Consider the following 16,298-nt stretch of genomic DNA (forward strand, 5'->3'; position numbering starts at 1 on the left):
TAAAAGCCTGCAGTTACATAACGCCTCCTGCACCAGCGTGTTGCATCTTCACAGATGAACTTCCTCTGGTGCAGCAGATGAAGGCCTTTCAGAGGACAGCCAACATGCAAAAGGCGAGGCTTGTAATTGAAACGTAAAGTAAAAGGTCAGTGTGGCCTGTAAAAACTTAATTGTCCTGAATTTAGTTACATAACAGGCCCAGGCGAGGCCACGCCCCCTCCTCCTTCAGCAAGTCGCTGTTGTGAGCGTTAGAATCTGACTGGATTCAGACATTAAACGCTGCGCTGCTGCACAGTCCAGTCAGAGGTTTATGTAACCCAACATGGCGGCCGCTGTGGTGAGGCGATACAGTGTGTGTGTGTGGGGGTGGTCTGACAAATCCAAGTGTGTGGAGAATCCTGGAGAGATGTAGGAATGTGTTTGAGTTTTCATCCCTATAGACCTTCCTGTAAATTAGCTTCTGAATGAACGTTCTAAAGGAGCCTGTAAAGGGTGTGAGACTTAATCATTCCAACACAGCTGCTGATCCGACACGTACACCAGCCCATCCATGCATGAACACCAATACACATGAATCTATACAACCCACAGAGCTTTGAACCCACACAGACCCACAGCTGCTATTATAACAGGTCCCAAATGGACTGGGCTCCATATTTAACCTTTCTTAAGTGATTTATCACCATTTATTATGACATCATCCTCTGTAGTTGGCATTTTTTCAGTCAAAATCATGTTTTTTCTGATATTTAATTCACTGATCTTGTAAATCAGGGCTCTCAAACTCATTTTCTTTCAGGTTCCACATTCAGCCCGATTCGATCTCAAGTGGGCCAGACCCGTAAAATAATAGCATAATAACCTGTAAATAACGACAACTCCAAATTTTTGTCTTTGTATTAGTGCAAAATAACCCAATGAAATTATGAAAATACTTACTATCCAAAAAAAATGTGAATAACCTGAAAAACTGAAATTCTTAAGAAAATTTAGTGCAGTTTTAACAATATTCAGCCTCAACTTCTCATGTGTCCATGGTGCATTCTGGATCAGATCTACAAAGACACTAAACACTGAGGAACAGGAAGAAAAGAGTTCAAATTGTGCTGAATTTTCTTTAGACATTTCAGGTTGGTCATATTTCTTCAGGTTATTCACATTTTATTGTTTCAGGATAGTTTGGAAATGTCAATATTTTCATAATTTAATACTATTTTTTGCACAAAAACAAAGAAAAAAAATTAAGTTTGTATTATGTCGGCATAGTGTAATATTTTTCTCACATCAAAGCAAGAAGAAACTATGGAGTCATTCTTTTTTGTCGGTTCTTCTGCTGTTATTATTTGACTGTAGATCAGACTGGTCTGTATGTGGAACCGCAACTAAAATGAGTTCCGGAATTTTGCAATTCATTTCATCCCACCGGGCCGGATTGGAACCTTTGGCGGGCCACATTTGGCCCCCGGGCCGCATGTTGAGACCCCTGATGTAATGTTCATTAAAGCCCAGATTAAAGTTGAGGGTTTATATCAAAAACAGAGAAACTGAAGAAAAAGTGTCTTTTCAGTCAAATCTATCTGTAACTGAACACAAACCCAGTGTGTCCGCCCACTGTCCATTGAGCCTGTTTACATCCACAGAAAAGTCCAATATCTGGGAGGAATCAGATGATTATGATTATCAGATCTAACACATTTACATGCACTTAAGAAATGCGATAATCGAAAACCCAGGTTGAGACGCTCCAGTCCATTATTGGATTTGTTTCGAAGTACCTATGTATGACAGAGTTAAACTTCCTGTTGTCTTCTGCCTCAGTCTGACTACGTAACTTCTGTTCTCGACTATTTTTAATTGTGTTTACACATGCACAGACGTAAATGAACAACATAAATCAGCTTAACCGTATACATGCAGGAAGACACTGGAGGATTGGAGAGAAATCTAAGTGTGTTAATCTGATTTCTCATAATCAGATTACTGCTGTTATCAGATTATCCGTTTACATGATCACTGGAATAATCTGATAAATCCAGATATCAATACTGATCCGAGTATTGGTCATTGATCCAACCCCATGGGTTTTACTGCTGAACCAATGTTGTAAAAGATGACGGTGTTTCCACGGTAACTACAGAGCCTCTGAACGTCAAAATATGGTCATATCTGATGACCATGAAAAGATGAAGAACTGTATTTTACACCAGTTATTGACATGGATTGATAGGATTAATGGATCAGCAGGTATTAAACAGTTTAGATCAGTAGATGGTTTAAGGGTTAAAGGTGGACGTTTGGGTCTGTAAGGGTTAAAGGTGGACGTTTAGGTCTTTAAGGGTTAAAGGTGGACGTTTGTGTCTTTAAGGGTTAAAGGTGGACGTTTGTGTCTTTAAGGGTTAAAGGTGCACGTTTGTGTCTTTAAGGGTTAAAGGTGAACGTTTGGGTCTTTAAGGGTTAAAGGTGAACGTTGGGTCTTTAAGGGTTAAAGGTGGACGTTTGGGTCTTTAAGGGTTAAAGGTGCACGTTTGTGTCTTTAAGGGTTAAAGGTGACGTTTGGGTCTTTAAGGGTTAACAGTGAATGTTTGGGTCTTTAAGGTTTAAAGGTGGACGTTTGGGTCTTTAAGGGTTAAAGGTGGACGTTTGGGTCTTTAAGGGTTAACAGTGAATGTTTGGGTCTTTAAGGTTTAAAGGGTGAACGTTTGGGTCTTTAAGGGTTAACAGTGAAGGTTGGGTCTTTAAGGGTTAAAGGTGGACGTTTGGGTCTTTAAAAGGTTAAAGGTGGGACGTTTGTGTCTTTAAGGGTTAAAGGTGCACGTTTGTGTCTTTAAGGGTTAAAGGTGAACGTTTGTGTCTTTAAGGGTTAAAGGTGAATGTTTGGGTCTTTAAGGGTTAAAGGTGAACGTTTGTGTCTTTAAGGGTTAAAGGTGAATGTTTGTGTCTTTAAGGGTTAAAGGTGAACGTTTGGGTCTTTAAGGGTTAACAGTGAATGTTTGGGTCTTTAAGGGTTAAAGGTGGACGTTTGGGTCTTTAAGGGTTAACAGTGAATGTTTGGGTCTTTAAGGGTTAAAGGTGGACGTTTGGGTCTTTAAGGGTTAAAGGTGGACGTTTGGGTCTTTAAGGGTTAAAGGTGGACGTTTGGGTCTTTAAAGGTTAAAGGTGGACGTTTGTGTCTTTAAGGGTTAAAGGTGGACGTTTGGGTCTTAAGGGGTTAAAGGTGGACGTTTGGGTCTTTAAAGGTTAAAGGTGGACGTTTGTGTCTTTAAGGGTGTAAAGGTGGACGTTTGGGTCTTTAAAGGTTAAGGTGGACGTTTGTGTCTTAAGGGTTAAAGGTGGACGTTTGGGTCTTTAAAGGTTAAAGGTGGACGTTTGTGTCTTTAAGGGTTAAAGGTGGACGTTTAGGTCTTTAAGGGTTAATAATGTTGCCGTGGCAGTAATAAAAGGCTTCATATCCTGTGCATGTGTATCCAGCAGACGTTGTCATGGACACAGTAGTGGGTGAAGTGACCCACACAGAGGACAGACACCTACAAAGGCAGACCATGTCCATGTCCATGTGGACAGAACAGTCTGTCGAGATGAGACACAGACTCATCGTGGGACGTCAGCAGCTTTTACCTGAATCTGAGCTGTATGTTTGAACCAGTGGCTCTGGTTCGAACCATCGTTTCATTGACTGTCATGAGTTAAGCAGTGGTTCCAGTCTTTTTTGTCTCCTGACCTCATTTTAACTTCACAAATTTCTGGCGACCCCAGACATTCAATGGAGACTTTTTTTTGTTGCTCAATTAATTAGTTCTGTTCCTATAATAGTTTTGCTGTACTATGTTGCAAATAAATGTTAATTTCAGAGGACATTTAGTCTATATAATGTATATTATTGTGGACAGAGGCAGTAAATCCAGGTGTAGATTACTGCACAAAGGGAGAACTGGACTTTCCTTGGTCAGGATCTGTCCAGTCAGTCCAGCTGTGATTTACAAGGAGGACAATTAATACAGAACAAACAAGAACTGAAACTATGAATTATGAAAGAGCTGCAGCATCTGAAACTGACCGAAATGAACATTTGACAGATAAACAGAACCACAGTGCTGCAGTTTCACACTAAGTTTGTCTTTTATGTTTGTGATTGTCTCTGTGAACTCAACATATAACTGGACCCCAAGGCTGAAAAACACTGGGTGAAGGTGAGCTACTGGTTTTATTATTTTACTGGTACGGCCCACTTGACATCAACTTGGGCTGAATGTGGAACCTGAACTCAAATAAGTTTGACAGCTCTATTATAGTCTACAGCAGGGGTGTTCAAATCCGGTCCTTAAGGGCTAGTATCCTTCATGTTTCAGATATTTCCCTCTTCCAGCACACCTAGAAGCCATTACATCATTATCAGGCTTCTGCAGGGCATGTTGATGAGCTGATCAGTCATTGAACCAGGTGAACTGGAAGAGGGAAATATCTAAGACATGCAGGATACCTGCCCTTGAGGACTGGATTTACATACCCCTGGTCTATAGTGTTAATTATTTTTAAGGTTGGATTTCGGTACTGACAATACTTCATCAGAGTGACGTAAAGATACCATACTTTGTGATTTTAAAATTTGATGATTTGATTGATTGAACATGATTTTTAAAAAAGTGACTTACAATAGTTGCTTTTCCACTGACCCTCAAATTGCACAAATAAAACTTGCACATAAAAATGTACCTAATGGAAAAAACGACAATTTCACCAAAACTTTTGTTTTAGATTAATAGTTTTTGCGCTGGCAAAAGGTGTTTTCTTTTGGGCGTGGCACAATAGGTATATTACGCAAAACTGCAATAGAAAGACCTATTTGCACAACTAGAGTCACATGAATAAACAAAAAACGGATGTTGACAGATGTTACAATAAGCAAAGAAGAAGAGTTTTAAAACAAACAGGGCGTGGTATGTGTGGACACACCAGGACACCCCATCATTTTAGAATTTAGTACGGGATAGAGGGGTGATATATAATAATAGAATTATATCCTGTAAATCAACACCATATTTACATTCATCACCATGTTTATAGAATAACTCTCGTGTCATCTCCCGATAATAAATGAACAAATCATCACGTTTGTGATGTAAAGGAAAAACCGACATTACGCACTTCTGTTTTTTTCAACATTTAGGCCCAGTCCCAATTCACCCCTTACCCCTCCCCCTTGGCCCTTGCACTTGACACTACCCCTTTAACCCCAGGTTTCAGGGGTAGTGGTGTACTCATTCTCCTCTGAAATGGTCCAACCCTTCCACACCTGTTCCGTCATCATCAGTCATCGATGTCACTATAAACAGATGTTCTAACTCTGTTTCCGACAGTATTCCCCATGTCGTCAGCAGCTGGAACCATCTGTGTTCCACGGGCATTTTGGACATCTTTTTATGTCGATCAACTAAGGTTGTTATCGTTAACGAAAACTAACGAAATGACGAAAACTAGAATTGAAAAAACATTTTCGTTAACTGAAATAAATAAAAACTATAATTAAAAGAAAAAAAAAACATAACTAACTGAAACTGTATTGTGTGTTTACAAAACTAACTAAAACATATAAAAATTACAGATAAAATTCCCTTAGTTTTCATCTTTTGTCAGTGCTTTATTGATATGAAATCGATTCATTTTGCTCTAGTAATTTTAGCTAGCGGCACCGTACGGAACTTCACAGTCCGTCACTTGTGTTCACTTGTGGTTTCCAGTCGTCTTCTGGTCCCCACTCTACCTGGAAACATGGAGACTAAAGTTGGGAGAAAGCAGCAGAGTCCTGTCTGGGATTTATTTGAATATGATGGTGAAGAAGCTAAACGATACGACAAAACTAAAATTAATACTAAAACTAATACTAAAACTAGGCATTTACGAAAAGAATGAAAACTAATAAAAACTAGCAAACCTGCTCTAAAAACAAATTAAAATTAACTGAATTAGAGAAAAAAAAGTCAAAACTAAATAAAACTAAACTATAATGAAAAATCCCAAACTATTAGAACCTTGCTATCAACTATAAACCCCAGAAATGCGATCTATAACACATCGAAAACGGCATTAAACAGTCTATCAAATAATTAAGTTGTTAATGAAGAAAATCCGTACATCTGTGTGTTTCTTTCATCACTGGTGCACTTTTTTGTCTGTGTTTACCTCCATCTGACCAATGAGTGGAACTGAATTATGGGAAATTTCTCCTACCCCTGTGTTTGTAGTGTGGTCCTGGAAAGTGTCCATTTCAAGGCCTATACAGGGTGGGGAAGCAAAATGTACAATGAACATTTAGTTGTTTTTTCTCAGCAGGCACTACGTCAGTGGTTTTGAAACCAAACATATACTGATGTCATAATCATACCTAACACTATTATCCATACCTTTTCACAAACTTTTGCCCATATGAGTAATCAGGAAAGCAAACGTCAAAGAGTGTGTGATTTGCTGAATGCACTCGTCACACCAAAGGAGATTTCAAAAATAGTTGGAGTGTCCATAAAGACTGTTTCTAATGGAAAGAAGAGAATGACTATGAGCAAAACTATTACCAGAAAGTCTGGAAGTGGAGGAAGCAACAAAAAACGTACCAAAGCTTTTATTAAAGCTCTCAAATCCAAAATCCTAAAGGATCCAACCAAATCCATGAGAAAAATGGCAATTGAGCTTGAGGCAGACAACAAGAGCGTTAGAAATGCAGTAAAATATGATTTGAAGATTTAAATTCTCATGACTTTCAATAAACTAATTAGTCATACACTGTCTTTCAATCCCTGCCTCAAAATATTGTAAATTTTGCTTCCCCACCCTGTATAGCCCTCCCCCTTAGCCCCTCCCCTCTGTCTAATTGGGAAGTGGGACAACACTACCCCTTCAGATGTACACGAGGGGAGGGGTAAGGGGGAGGGGCCAAGGGCTGATTTGGGATTCAGCCGTAGTAAATATCAGTAAAGTTTTGCGCAGATGTTCAATGGAAAAGCTACAACTGTGTTTCTTACTATTTAAAGGTACCCATGAAGTACTTCCATTCAGTCTGAAGGTGCAGAACCAGTCCTGTCTGCAGTACAGTTCTGAACCCTAACAGAAAACACCAGAGCTCTCAGTTACACATTACTTTGAATTAACACTTTAATGCGTTAACATACAGCGGCAACAGTTTTCTCAGGTTGATTGTGCAGATGAATGTCACAGATTTCCTCCTTTCATCACCTCTTTGTCGTTAACGGTGTGATCAGAACACAGTGACGTTCCAGCTCCCATTTCAGTACAGCCTTTCACAGTTTACTCCAGAGTTTTAAACGTCCTAATGCGTTCAAGTCCTGCATGTCTGGTTCCTAGTAGTCCTGTTAGTGGACTGAGGACATGAGGCTTTGACTGGAGCAGCTGCTGGTTGGGTTTATAGGACACTTCTGCACCAGTGTGTTTACCTCAGGTGTCCTGGTACATGGACTATTTTTACCCAGTTTAGACAGTGTAGCTCTTTAAAAATTCTACTTTAAACCCAGTGGAATACCAGTCTAAAAAGGGCCGTTTACATAGAGAAACAACCTTTAGATCTGATTTCAGGACATATCCACCCTGGTATTATTTAGACCAAACAATGTTTATGCTGAAACATTAATCACTGCAGTAAATATGGAAGGATCTGAGCTACAGTATCTGTGCAGTTCAGGCCAAGTGGGGAAACAGAGATGCTTAAGATGAAATTATTATATTTTATATAAAGATTTTAACCTTTAATTAAGTCTATAATACTTTTTTGTTATTATTGACAAATCCAGTCCAATACTGATAAGAAATCAGGTCTTCAGAAGAACTTCTGAGTCCGTAAGTTTTGATATTTTATAAAATGTTCTTATGTCCTGGTGGTGCAAACACTGGCATCCAAAACACCTGTCGTTTGGTACGGATTCTTATTGGGTTTGGCACTGACAACGCCGGTGTCATGTGACCAAAGGCCCAAACCATAGTAAACTGTAGTGCAGTGGTTTTCCACCTTTGGGTCGGGACCCCACGTGGGGTCACCTGGAATTCAAATGGGGTCACCTGAAATTTCTAATAATTGATAAAAATAATAATAATTAAAAAAAAAACTTACTAATAAAAAAATATATGGTGAGTTGACAGAGGCAAACACATACATACCAGACAAACTGTGGTTCTGTTTATCTGTCACATGTTCACTGTGGTCACTTTCAGATGCTGCAGCTCTTTCATAATTCATAGTTTCAGTTCTTGTTTGTTCAGTATTAATTGTCCTCCTTGTAAATCACAGCTGGACTGACTGGACAGATCCTGACCAAGGAAAATCACATTCTCTCTTTGTGCAGAAATCTACACCTGGATTTACTGCCTCTGTCCACAATAATATACATTATATAGACTAAATGTCCTCTAACATTAACGTTTATGTGGAACATAGTATAGCAAACTATGACATGATCAAAAACAAATTAATTTTAGCAAAAAAAAAAAAAAAAAAAAGTCTCTGTTTTGAATGTCTGGGGTCGCCAGAAATTTGTGATGTTAAAATGGGGTGAGGAGACAAAAAAGGTTGGAACCAGTGATGTAGAGGATTGACATAATGTGGTTGTGGGGTGAATGGGGGGGGGGGGGCTACTGTGGACACATGGCCTTACTTACGGGGGGGCCATGGCTCAGAAGGTAGAGTAGGTTGTCCAATAACCAAAGCGTTGCAGTTCGAATCCCGCTCTGTCCCAGTCATGTGCTGTTGTGTCCTTGGGCAAGACACTTCAACCTCACTCACAGAGGTGTGTGTGTGTGTGTGTGTGTGTGTGTGTGTGTGTGTGTGTGTGGGAGGGAGGGGCCGTTTGGTGCGAACTGTCAGCCACGCCTCCATCAGTCTGTGGATACAGATGGAGTTGAACTCCACCAGAGTGTGAGTGTGAGAGTGAATGAATAATGGATCAATACTGGGAAGTGCTTTGGGTGAAAAGGCTGATTGGACCAGGACAAATGAGAACATCTGATTGGCTCTGTGGAAATAGACACACCCATATTTGGTGCCACAGTACTGTGACAGTGGACGTTACAAGATATTATTTCATCCCAGTGAAAGGTCATTTATTCAGCAGATTATCACACATCTATTAAAAGTGTATTTCAATGTGTGTTGAAATCATTTGTCAGATAACTTTGGACTCAGCAGGGATGTTTTATCCACACATGCACTGATTATGTGTAATTTATCCAGTTGTTTCCTGATGATTCTGGTTTCGCTGCTGTTGTTCCTCCATGTTGAACTGCAGCTTCACCTGTCCTGACCTGCAGAGGAAAGGACAGGCTGCTTTACTCCAGGGCTAACGGCTGTTTGTGTCTCTGTGGCTAATCCGTCCAAATCCCAGTCAGCCTGGTCTGTGTGACGCTGGCATTCCTCTGCAAACATCAGCCGCTCGTCTCCAGCCCATTCACCAACAAACAAATAAACACACGCTGCTTAATCTGCGATGATAGTGCGACTATAAACAGGACCTGCAGACGGCAGCTCCTGATTGGCTGGGTTTTATTTATTTTATTTTATTTTATTTATTTCATTTTATTTTATGTATTTGCACATCATAAACAGCAAGAGAAAAATAGAAAAAAAAAAAAACAACAAGATTCAAACAAGTTACATCATTGTGCAGGAGAGGACAGAAGCAAAAAAGGCTGATGTGAATACCTCCATGGAATAAATACACTGTAAAACAAAAAAAAAAAAAATCTGTAATTTAACAGAATTTCATTGTTTATTTTGCAGATTTTTCCTGCATTTTAAGATGCAGGAAAATATCATGAAATGACAAAACAGACTGTGATTTTACATGTCAAATGGAAAATAACATGAAAAACTGTAACTGTGAATAACCATAAAATTTCCATTTTTTAAAGAATTTTTTTCTTTTTTCCAGAAAAATACAGTTAAAATACATTTGCAAATGTATCATAATTTCACAAATATTTATTTACTATTTATGAGATTAAACTGTTAATTTAAAGTTTAATACTGTAAAAAAAAATAATAATAATAATAAAATGAGATAAAATTACTGACAATTAACTGTAAAAGAAGTATTAGTTCTGTCAGTTGAACCAGACTTGTTTGTTAATTGACAAATATCTTGTGTAATTACAGGAGGTTTCACGACTAAAAACGTTGAATAAATGTATTTTGTGAATGTATAACATGTATAAGCACTGATAAACTGTCCAAATACAGTTTTTATCAGTGGATTGGACAACTGAGTCTCACTGAAAATTATATATATATATATATTTATATTTATAGGTAATTTGATTGTTTTAATACATGTAAATATTCTTTATTAAACATTAAAAAGTCAAAAAAAAAAGCAAAATCTCATGTAAAGTTAGGGCAAAAAACTGTATTTTAATTCTGGAAAATTACCGTATTTTTATGAGATGGTTATTTTCCGTTATTATCAGTATTTTTTCGGCATCCCTGCTGCCAGAATAATACTGTTTTTTTGCTTTTTTTTTTTTTTTTTTTTTTTTTACAGTGTAATACACAGGAACAAAAGAAAAAAAAGAAAAAAACATTTAACCTCCTGAGACCCAGGAAATGTCAGCAAAGTATATATATGTATATATATATATATATATATATATATATATATATATATATATATATATATATATGTATTTATGGGTAATTTGATTGTTTTAATACATGAAAATAGTCTTTATTAAACATTAAAATGTCAACAAAAAAAAATGCAAAATCTCATGTAAAGATAGGGCAAAAAACTGTATTTTAATTTGGAAATTACCATATATTTATGAAATGGTTATTTTCCGTTATTTTACAGTATTTTTTGGTGCCCCAGCTGCCGGAATAATACTGTTTTTTTGCTTTTTTTTTTTTTTTTTTTTTACAACAAAAGAAAAAAAAAAAAAAAAAAAAAAAAGATTTAACCTCTTGAGACCCAGGAAATGGTCAGCAAAGTACCAGCTTTTTTGTGTTTTATCAAATCAGTGCCTCTGTTGGAAACATCATGATGCAAAAGTTTTTTCAGATGCAGTTTTTAAAATTTTTATGGAATTTCCTTTGTGGTGAAGTTTTCTTTTCTTTTTGTATAAAGTTGTGAAACTCTTGTCCACAAATGTGGACAGAAAACCCATAGCTGGGTCTGAGGAGGTTAAAAATACAATGTAACTGAAATAATAATTTAAAGTAAAAACAATAGAAATACAAATGAAATTACAAATCATCAAATACAAATCAAATGATATACAGCCTTACATTTTTTCATAAACTAGAGTCCTTTTCAGATGCTTTTATATAACGATAAAGCAGATGTTGATTGAAGTTAAGGTCGTAGATTATTCCAAGATGTGGTCCATGATTAAAAATCTTATTCATCTCTCTGTTTTTATAAATGTCGTCTTGTGGCTTGAATCGTCATCCGTTCAGAATTCAGTCGAGTCTGTCTCTCACGTTGAGCGTTCGGATGTTTTCTAGAGCCTCTCGAAGCTGCTGGGAGGGAGGAGCTTTTCACCTTGCTCAAGGGCATTTAGACACAGCATATGTTTGATGATGGATGGATTATTTACTGATAAATAAGAATTTAGAGGGCAACTGCTGTTGAATTAGCCTCGCAACCAGTTCGGAGATGAGAGTAATCCATGGAGTCGTACTGTTTTTGGCTCATCCGTGGTAGTTGGAGTCAGCAGTGGTCCGTCACAGACAGGTCATGTGACTTGTTCCTGCTGCCTTTTCATGTGCACATACTTAGCGTCCTCTCTCCTTCAGTCTCCCTTTCTTGTTTGTTGTGTCTCGTTGTGTCTTTGACATTGTTTTCATCTAATTCTGTTGGGTGATACGCACCAGTGGACACACCAGAGGACTGTCGTTTTTTTCTGTTATTGTTTCAGCCTTTAGTTATGATGTTGGAACGGCACACACTGATACAAAAGAAAAATGACTGAGAAATGAGTGCTTCTCTGACACTGGGTTTATTTTAGTATCTGACACTTTTCCAGTTTTTTCGACCCAATAATAAAAGGTAAATGTCGACAGATTTCCCCCCAGGATGGACCTAATGATGACCTCAGAGAAATGCAAAAAAAATTATACTCTTGTTCTGATCCATCCCAAAATTAATGAATTTATAATCAAATATTGGGTCCAAAAATAGGACCAAAACTGGGACATGAAAAACTACCTAGGTGTCAGTGCATTAGATGTGTAAACATGTGTGTAAATGCTCTTCTATAGACTCTAAATACAGACACTGTGTTCAATGTGTGGATCCTAGTGGCTTTTCTAATCCACATGTGGGTTTGGCATCAATCTGAGTCTCAGTCCAGGTTTGGTGTGGAACCCATCGTGTCCACTGGTGTTACATACAGAACCTGCCAGTTAAACGCATATAAATCGTGAATGATTTTGCAACAGTGGTCATTTTTGTCAAACATTCTGCCTTGAATAATTAGTTCAATTCCCTAAATGCACCTGTGAGAGAATAAAGAGATACTAAAAAAAATAGTAATGTGTAATTTTCGTGTCCTTCTTACCGAGTTAGATGCAGATTTTTGTACAAAAATAATATAAAAATGTGTTTTATCTGAAAAATAGTTTCTCTTTTATCTCAGTCAGTATTTATTTTTAGAATAGACCCAAAGTGTTTCCAAACCTGCTTCATAACAGTAGTTACATCTGGTTTGAATTTTTAGCCCCTCTGTCCTGTTTCATAGAAGCACCCTGATGCAAACGAAAATGATAATTACCCTCAAATATAATAAAATAGAAAGTTTAGCATAGAGAGTACAGATATTTGTGTTATAACGGGGAAAAAAAGAAAGATAAGAAAAAATCAAATGAGGGACACATATCTGATAACTGTATTTAAGTACAGTAAAGTATTTGTACTTAATTACTACTTCTTTGGTTTTCCAAAAGCATAAAACCGGTTTATTTCCGATCCCCTTTCATTTGGTTTTCAGTTGATGCTTTGACCGTCACTGCTCTTCCACACCAGATATCCATGTGATGCATTCGTTGCCTGAGTGGGTTTCTGCCTCAGTTCACTCAGCTGTTTGTGCTGCAGCATCAGCTCTGTCCTGAAGCTTTTTTCCTTTTTGTTGTTGTTGTTGCTCTTGCAGCCCTCCCCGGATTCCCAGTAGGATCTTCTCTTCCCTGTTGGAGACCATCTCCACCCCCCACATCCAGCAGCCATGGCAGATGACGCGGACATGCGCAATGAGCTGTCAGACATGCAGCAACGCGCCGACCAGCTGGCCGACGAGGTGAGGAGCGCGCAGACGTGTTGGCATTTACACACACTTACTCACACTGAGCAGGAACACGCACACAAACCAGGAACACTGAGCTTCAGCAACACTCACTAATGAACGGTGTCTACGCCTGATGGCACCACGTCACACACACACTGTCCTTATGCAGGAAATAGTCACAGTCACATGATAACTTGTCAGTTCTTGCATTCCTTGGATCCTCACTCCCACTTCCCTCACTTAAACCAATCAGAAACCCGGTGGTTCAACACTCTCTTAAAATCTGGGCCCAATTTAGGAAACATTTTAGTCTACACAGTTTTTCTCCCTTAAGCCCCATTGCATCGAACCACCTCTTCAAACCATCCTGTCAGCACTCGGTCTTTCAAGAATGCCATGAGACGGGTACTGTACGTTTTAAAGATTTGTTCATAGACAACATCTTGGCATCATTTGAGCAGCTAAGCAAAAAATTTAGCCTCCCTAAGTCAAACTTTTTTAGGTCTCTTCAGGCAAGACATTTGCTCTTTCCCAGTCTTCCAGCTCTACAATATCAGACCCCTCCTTTGTTGACACAGTCCTTTCTTTAAATCCACTTTAAAAGAAGCTCATTTGGGCCCTATATGTCATGTTGTTGGACCGTAGGCGTTCCCCCGCAGATAAACTTAACCCTTTCATGCATGAATTGTGAGAACCTTAGTCAAGATTTTTTTCTTCAGTGTTTTTATTCCTCCTTAGGCACGAAAAAAACAATGTGATCGAGTTTGTTTTTTTTTCTGTGGAGTTACAAAAATATCCATGCATTTAATTTTTGAAGCAAAGAAACATGTTTAAAACCCAATATCAGAAAGTGATATGAAAACAATGAAATAAAAACATTTTTAATGCTGCTAATCTGATGTCTTCTCACATTTTAACATATTCTAATGCTAGTAATTACTCACTTCATGGAGATAATATGCAAAAAAAAAACCTTGTCTAACAAATAACAATTGATTTACACTTAAACATGTTAGTGCAGATCAGGTTTATCAAGAACAGCAAAGTTACAGTAATGGTCTGAATGTCAGTGTATGGGATGGTGCGTAAGTGTCCACTGTGTCGGCTGATATGGAACTAAAACAACAAAACCCATGAATATACAAGAGAACAACTGGAGAAGAACTGTCCACTGGAGTGACCTGTGCATGAAAGGGTTAAAGAAGCATGGGAAAAGGATACAGGTGTCAGACCATACTTGGACTACCGTACTCAGACTGGTGAACTCTACTTCCCTCTGTGCACGTCACTGTTTAATACAGTTTAAGGTGGTACACAGAGCTCACATTTCAAAAGCAAAACTGTCTTCCATATCCCCTGATATCAGCCCATACTGTGTCCAATACATGCAGGAGCTCCTCTCATCCACATGTACTGGTCCTGTCCAAGCCTTAACAAACACTGGACTGAAACCCTTTCAGACACTTTCTCAGCTGTTAAACATCAAGTTCCAACCAAACCCCTTGACTGCTCTATTTGGTGGAATGCAGTGTTTCTCAAACTGTGGGGCGGGCCCACTAGGGGGGGGGCAAAGGCTTGCCGGGGGGGCGAGGGATCACTCCTGGGTGTTTTTTTTTTTTTTTTTTCCCCCAGGTTACAACATGTAGCAGGTGGAACTAATGTTTTAGCATTGGAGCACCCTGGACTCATTTAAGGGACATAAACCAAACTAATCTGCTGCCATGGTGATCTGTCACTAGACTAGACCAAGAGTTTAGGTTTGGGGAATGGACAAGGACTGGACTGGAAAAGAAAAATGTGCAATGTTTGTGTTTTTGCACAGTTTGTACATTTTACACTTTGATGTTCTGAGATGTGCATGTAAACAGGCTCACTGCAGCCACTGACATTGTTAAAATGTTCATCTGTGTTACCAAAATGTGTTTGTTGTTCTAAAAAAAGGAACTTTATTGTCATAGTTGTAAGATAATTGCACATTTCCTATTTTTATTTGGATAAATATTGTCTCAGGGAGCAGTCTGGGGGAGTTTATTTGTATTATTCACACAAAAATCTAAGTTACTTTTAATTTGTGCAACAACAATTGCAGGAAAAGCTAAAAGTATTGTCACAGTACTGATGTTTCTTTCAGTAAAAGTTATAATTGCACCACTGTTAAATGTTGTTGGGGTCGAGGGGGGCCTAGAAATTTTTCATCCTCCGAAGGGGGGCCGAGAGAAAATGATTGAGGACCACTGGTGTAATGGAAGGTGAAGTTAAGATACCTACAGAAAAACAACACACTTTAACCTTTGCTGTCCTTCTGGCTCAATGAGCAATCCTGTTCAGGTGGAGGGATGCCCCCCCCCCCCCCCCCATTCTGTCCTGCTTAAGACTGGAGAAAATTACATACTCACTTCAGCAATCAAATGGGAAATTCCAGAAAGTGTGGGGTCCCTTCCTAAAAACATTCCAGACCCTGTAAATGTTTGACTTTGAGTGCAGTTTACCAACGCTGCCTACGCCGTACTTCCTCCTAGCACAGGTCTCTGGTGTGATAGTGATCTTTTATTATTTCTAGTGCACTGGCAATAACTGAGGAGGGATTATTTTATGCACAGTTTGTTGTTTGCTTTGTTTTGCTTTTTTTTGTTTGTTTGTTTTGTTTTCTATGGTGCTAGCTGCATTTAATTTACACCCATGCTTACTTCAGATTTCTTTAAGGACCATTCAGCACTGCACTTGGATTATATTGAGAAAACTTCAATAAAAAGATCTTGACCAAAAAGGTTAAAGTTGCTATTTAGTTTGACCTCTGACCCCATGACAAGAAACAGCACAAACAATTAGAAACATCTGACATGTGTTGAATGAAACCTGGTAAAAAAAAAACAAAAAAAAACAAAACATCAGTAAATTAATGCTATAAATGTCATATTGTCTGAACAAAAGGGTTAAAGACACGTTCATTCCAAAAGGAGGTCACACTAAAAAATCGCCACTTTCATTTTGTGTTTTTCAGACTTTTTTGTTGTTTCCTGCTGTTT

The 16,298-nt window shown here is 38.3% G+C and overlaps 1 protein-coding gene across 2 annotated transcripts in view; it reads left to right on the top strand.

Moving 5' to 3' along the window:
* snap25a (synaptosome associated protein 25a) overlaps window positions 1-16,298 on the top strand; it is a 103,152-nt gene that overhangs the window by 40,426 nt on the left and 46,428 nt on the right. For both annotated transcript variants that reach the window (XM_030128069.1, XM_030128068.1), the window contains exon 2: window positions 13,141-13,284. In XM_030128069.1, coding sequence (XP_029983929.1) covers window positions 13,213-13,284 — 72 coding nt within the window. In that variant the 5' untranslated portion in view covers window positions 13,141-13,212. The remainder of the gene's footprint in view (window positions 1-13,140; window positions 13,285-16,298) is intronic.

The sequence above is a fragment of the Sphaeramia orbicularis genome, chromosome 24 (genome assembly GCF_902148855.1).
Source record: "Sphaeramia orbicularis chromosome 24, fSphaOr1.1, whole genome shotgun sequence".
NCBI lineage: Eukaryota > Metazoa > Chordata > Actinopteri > Kurtiformes > Apogonidae > Sphaeramia > Sphaeramia orbicularis.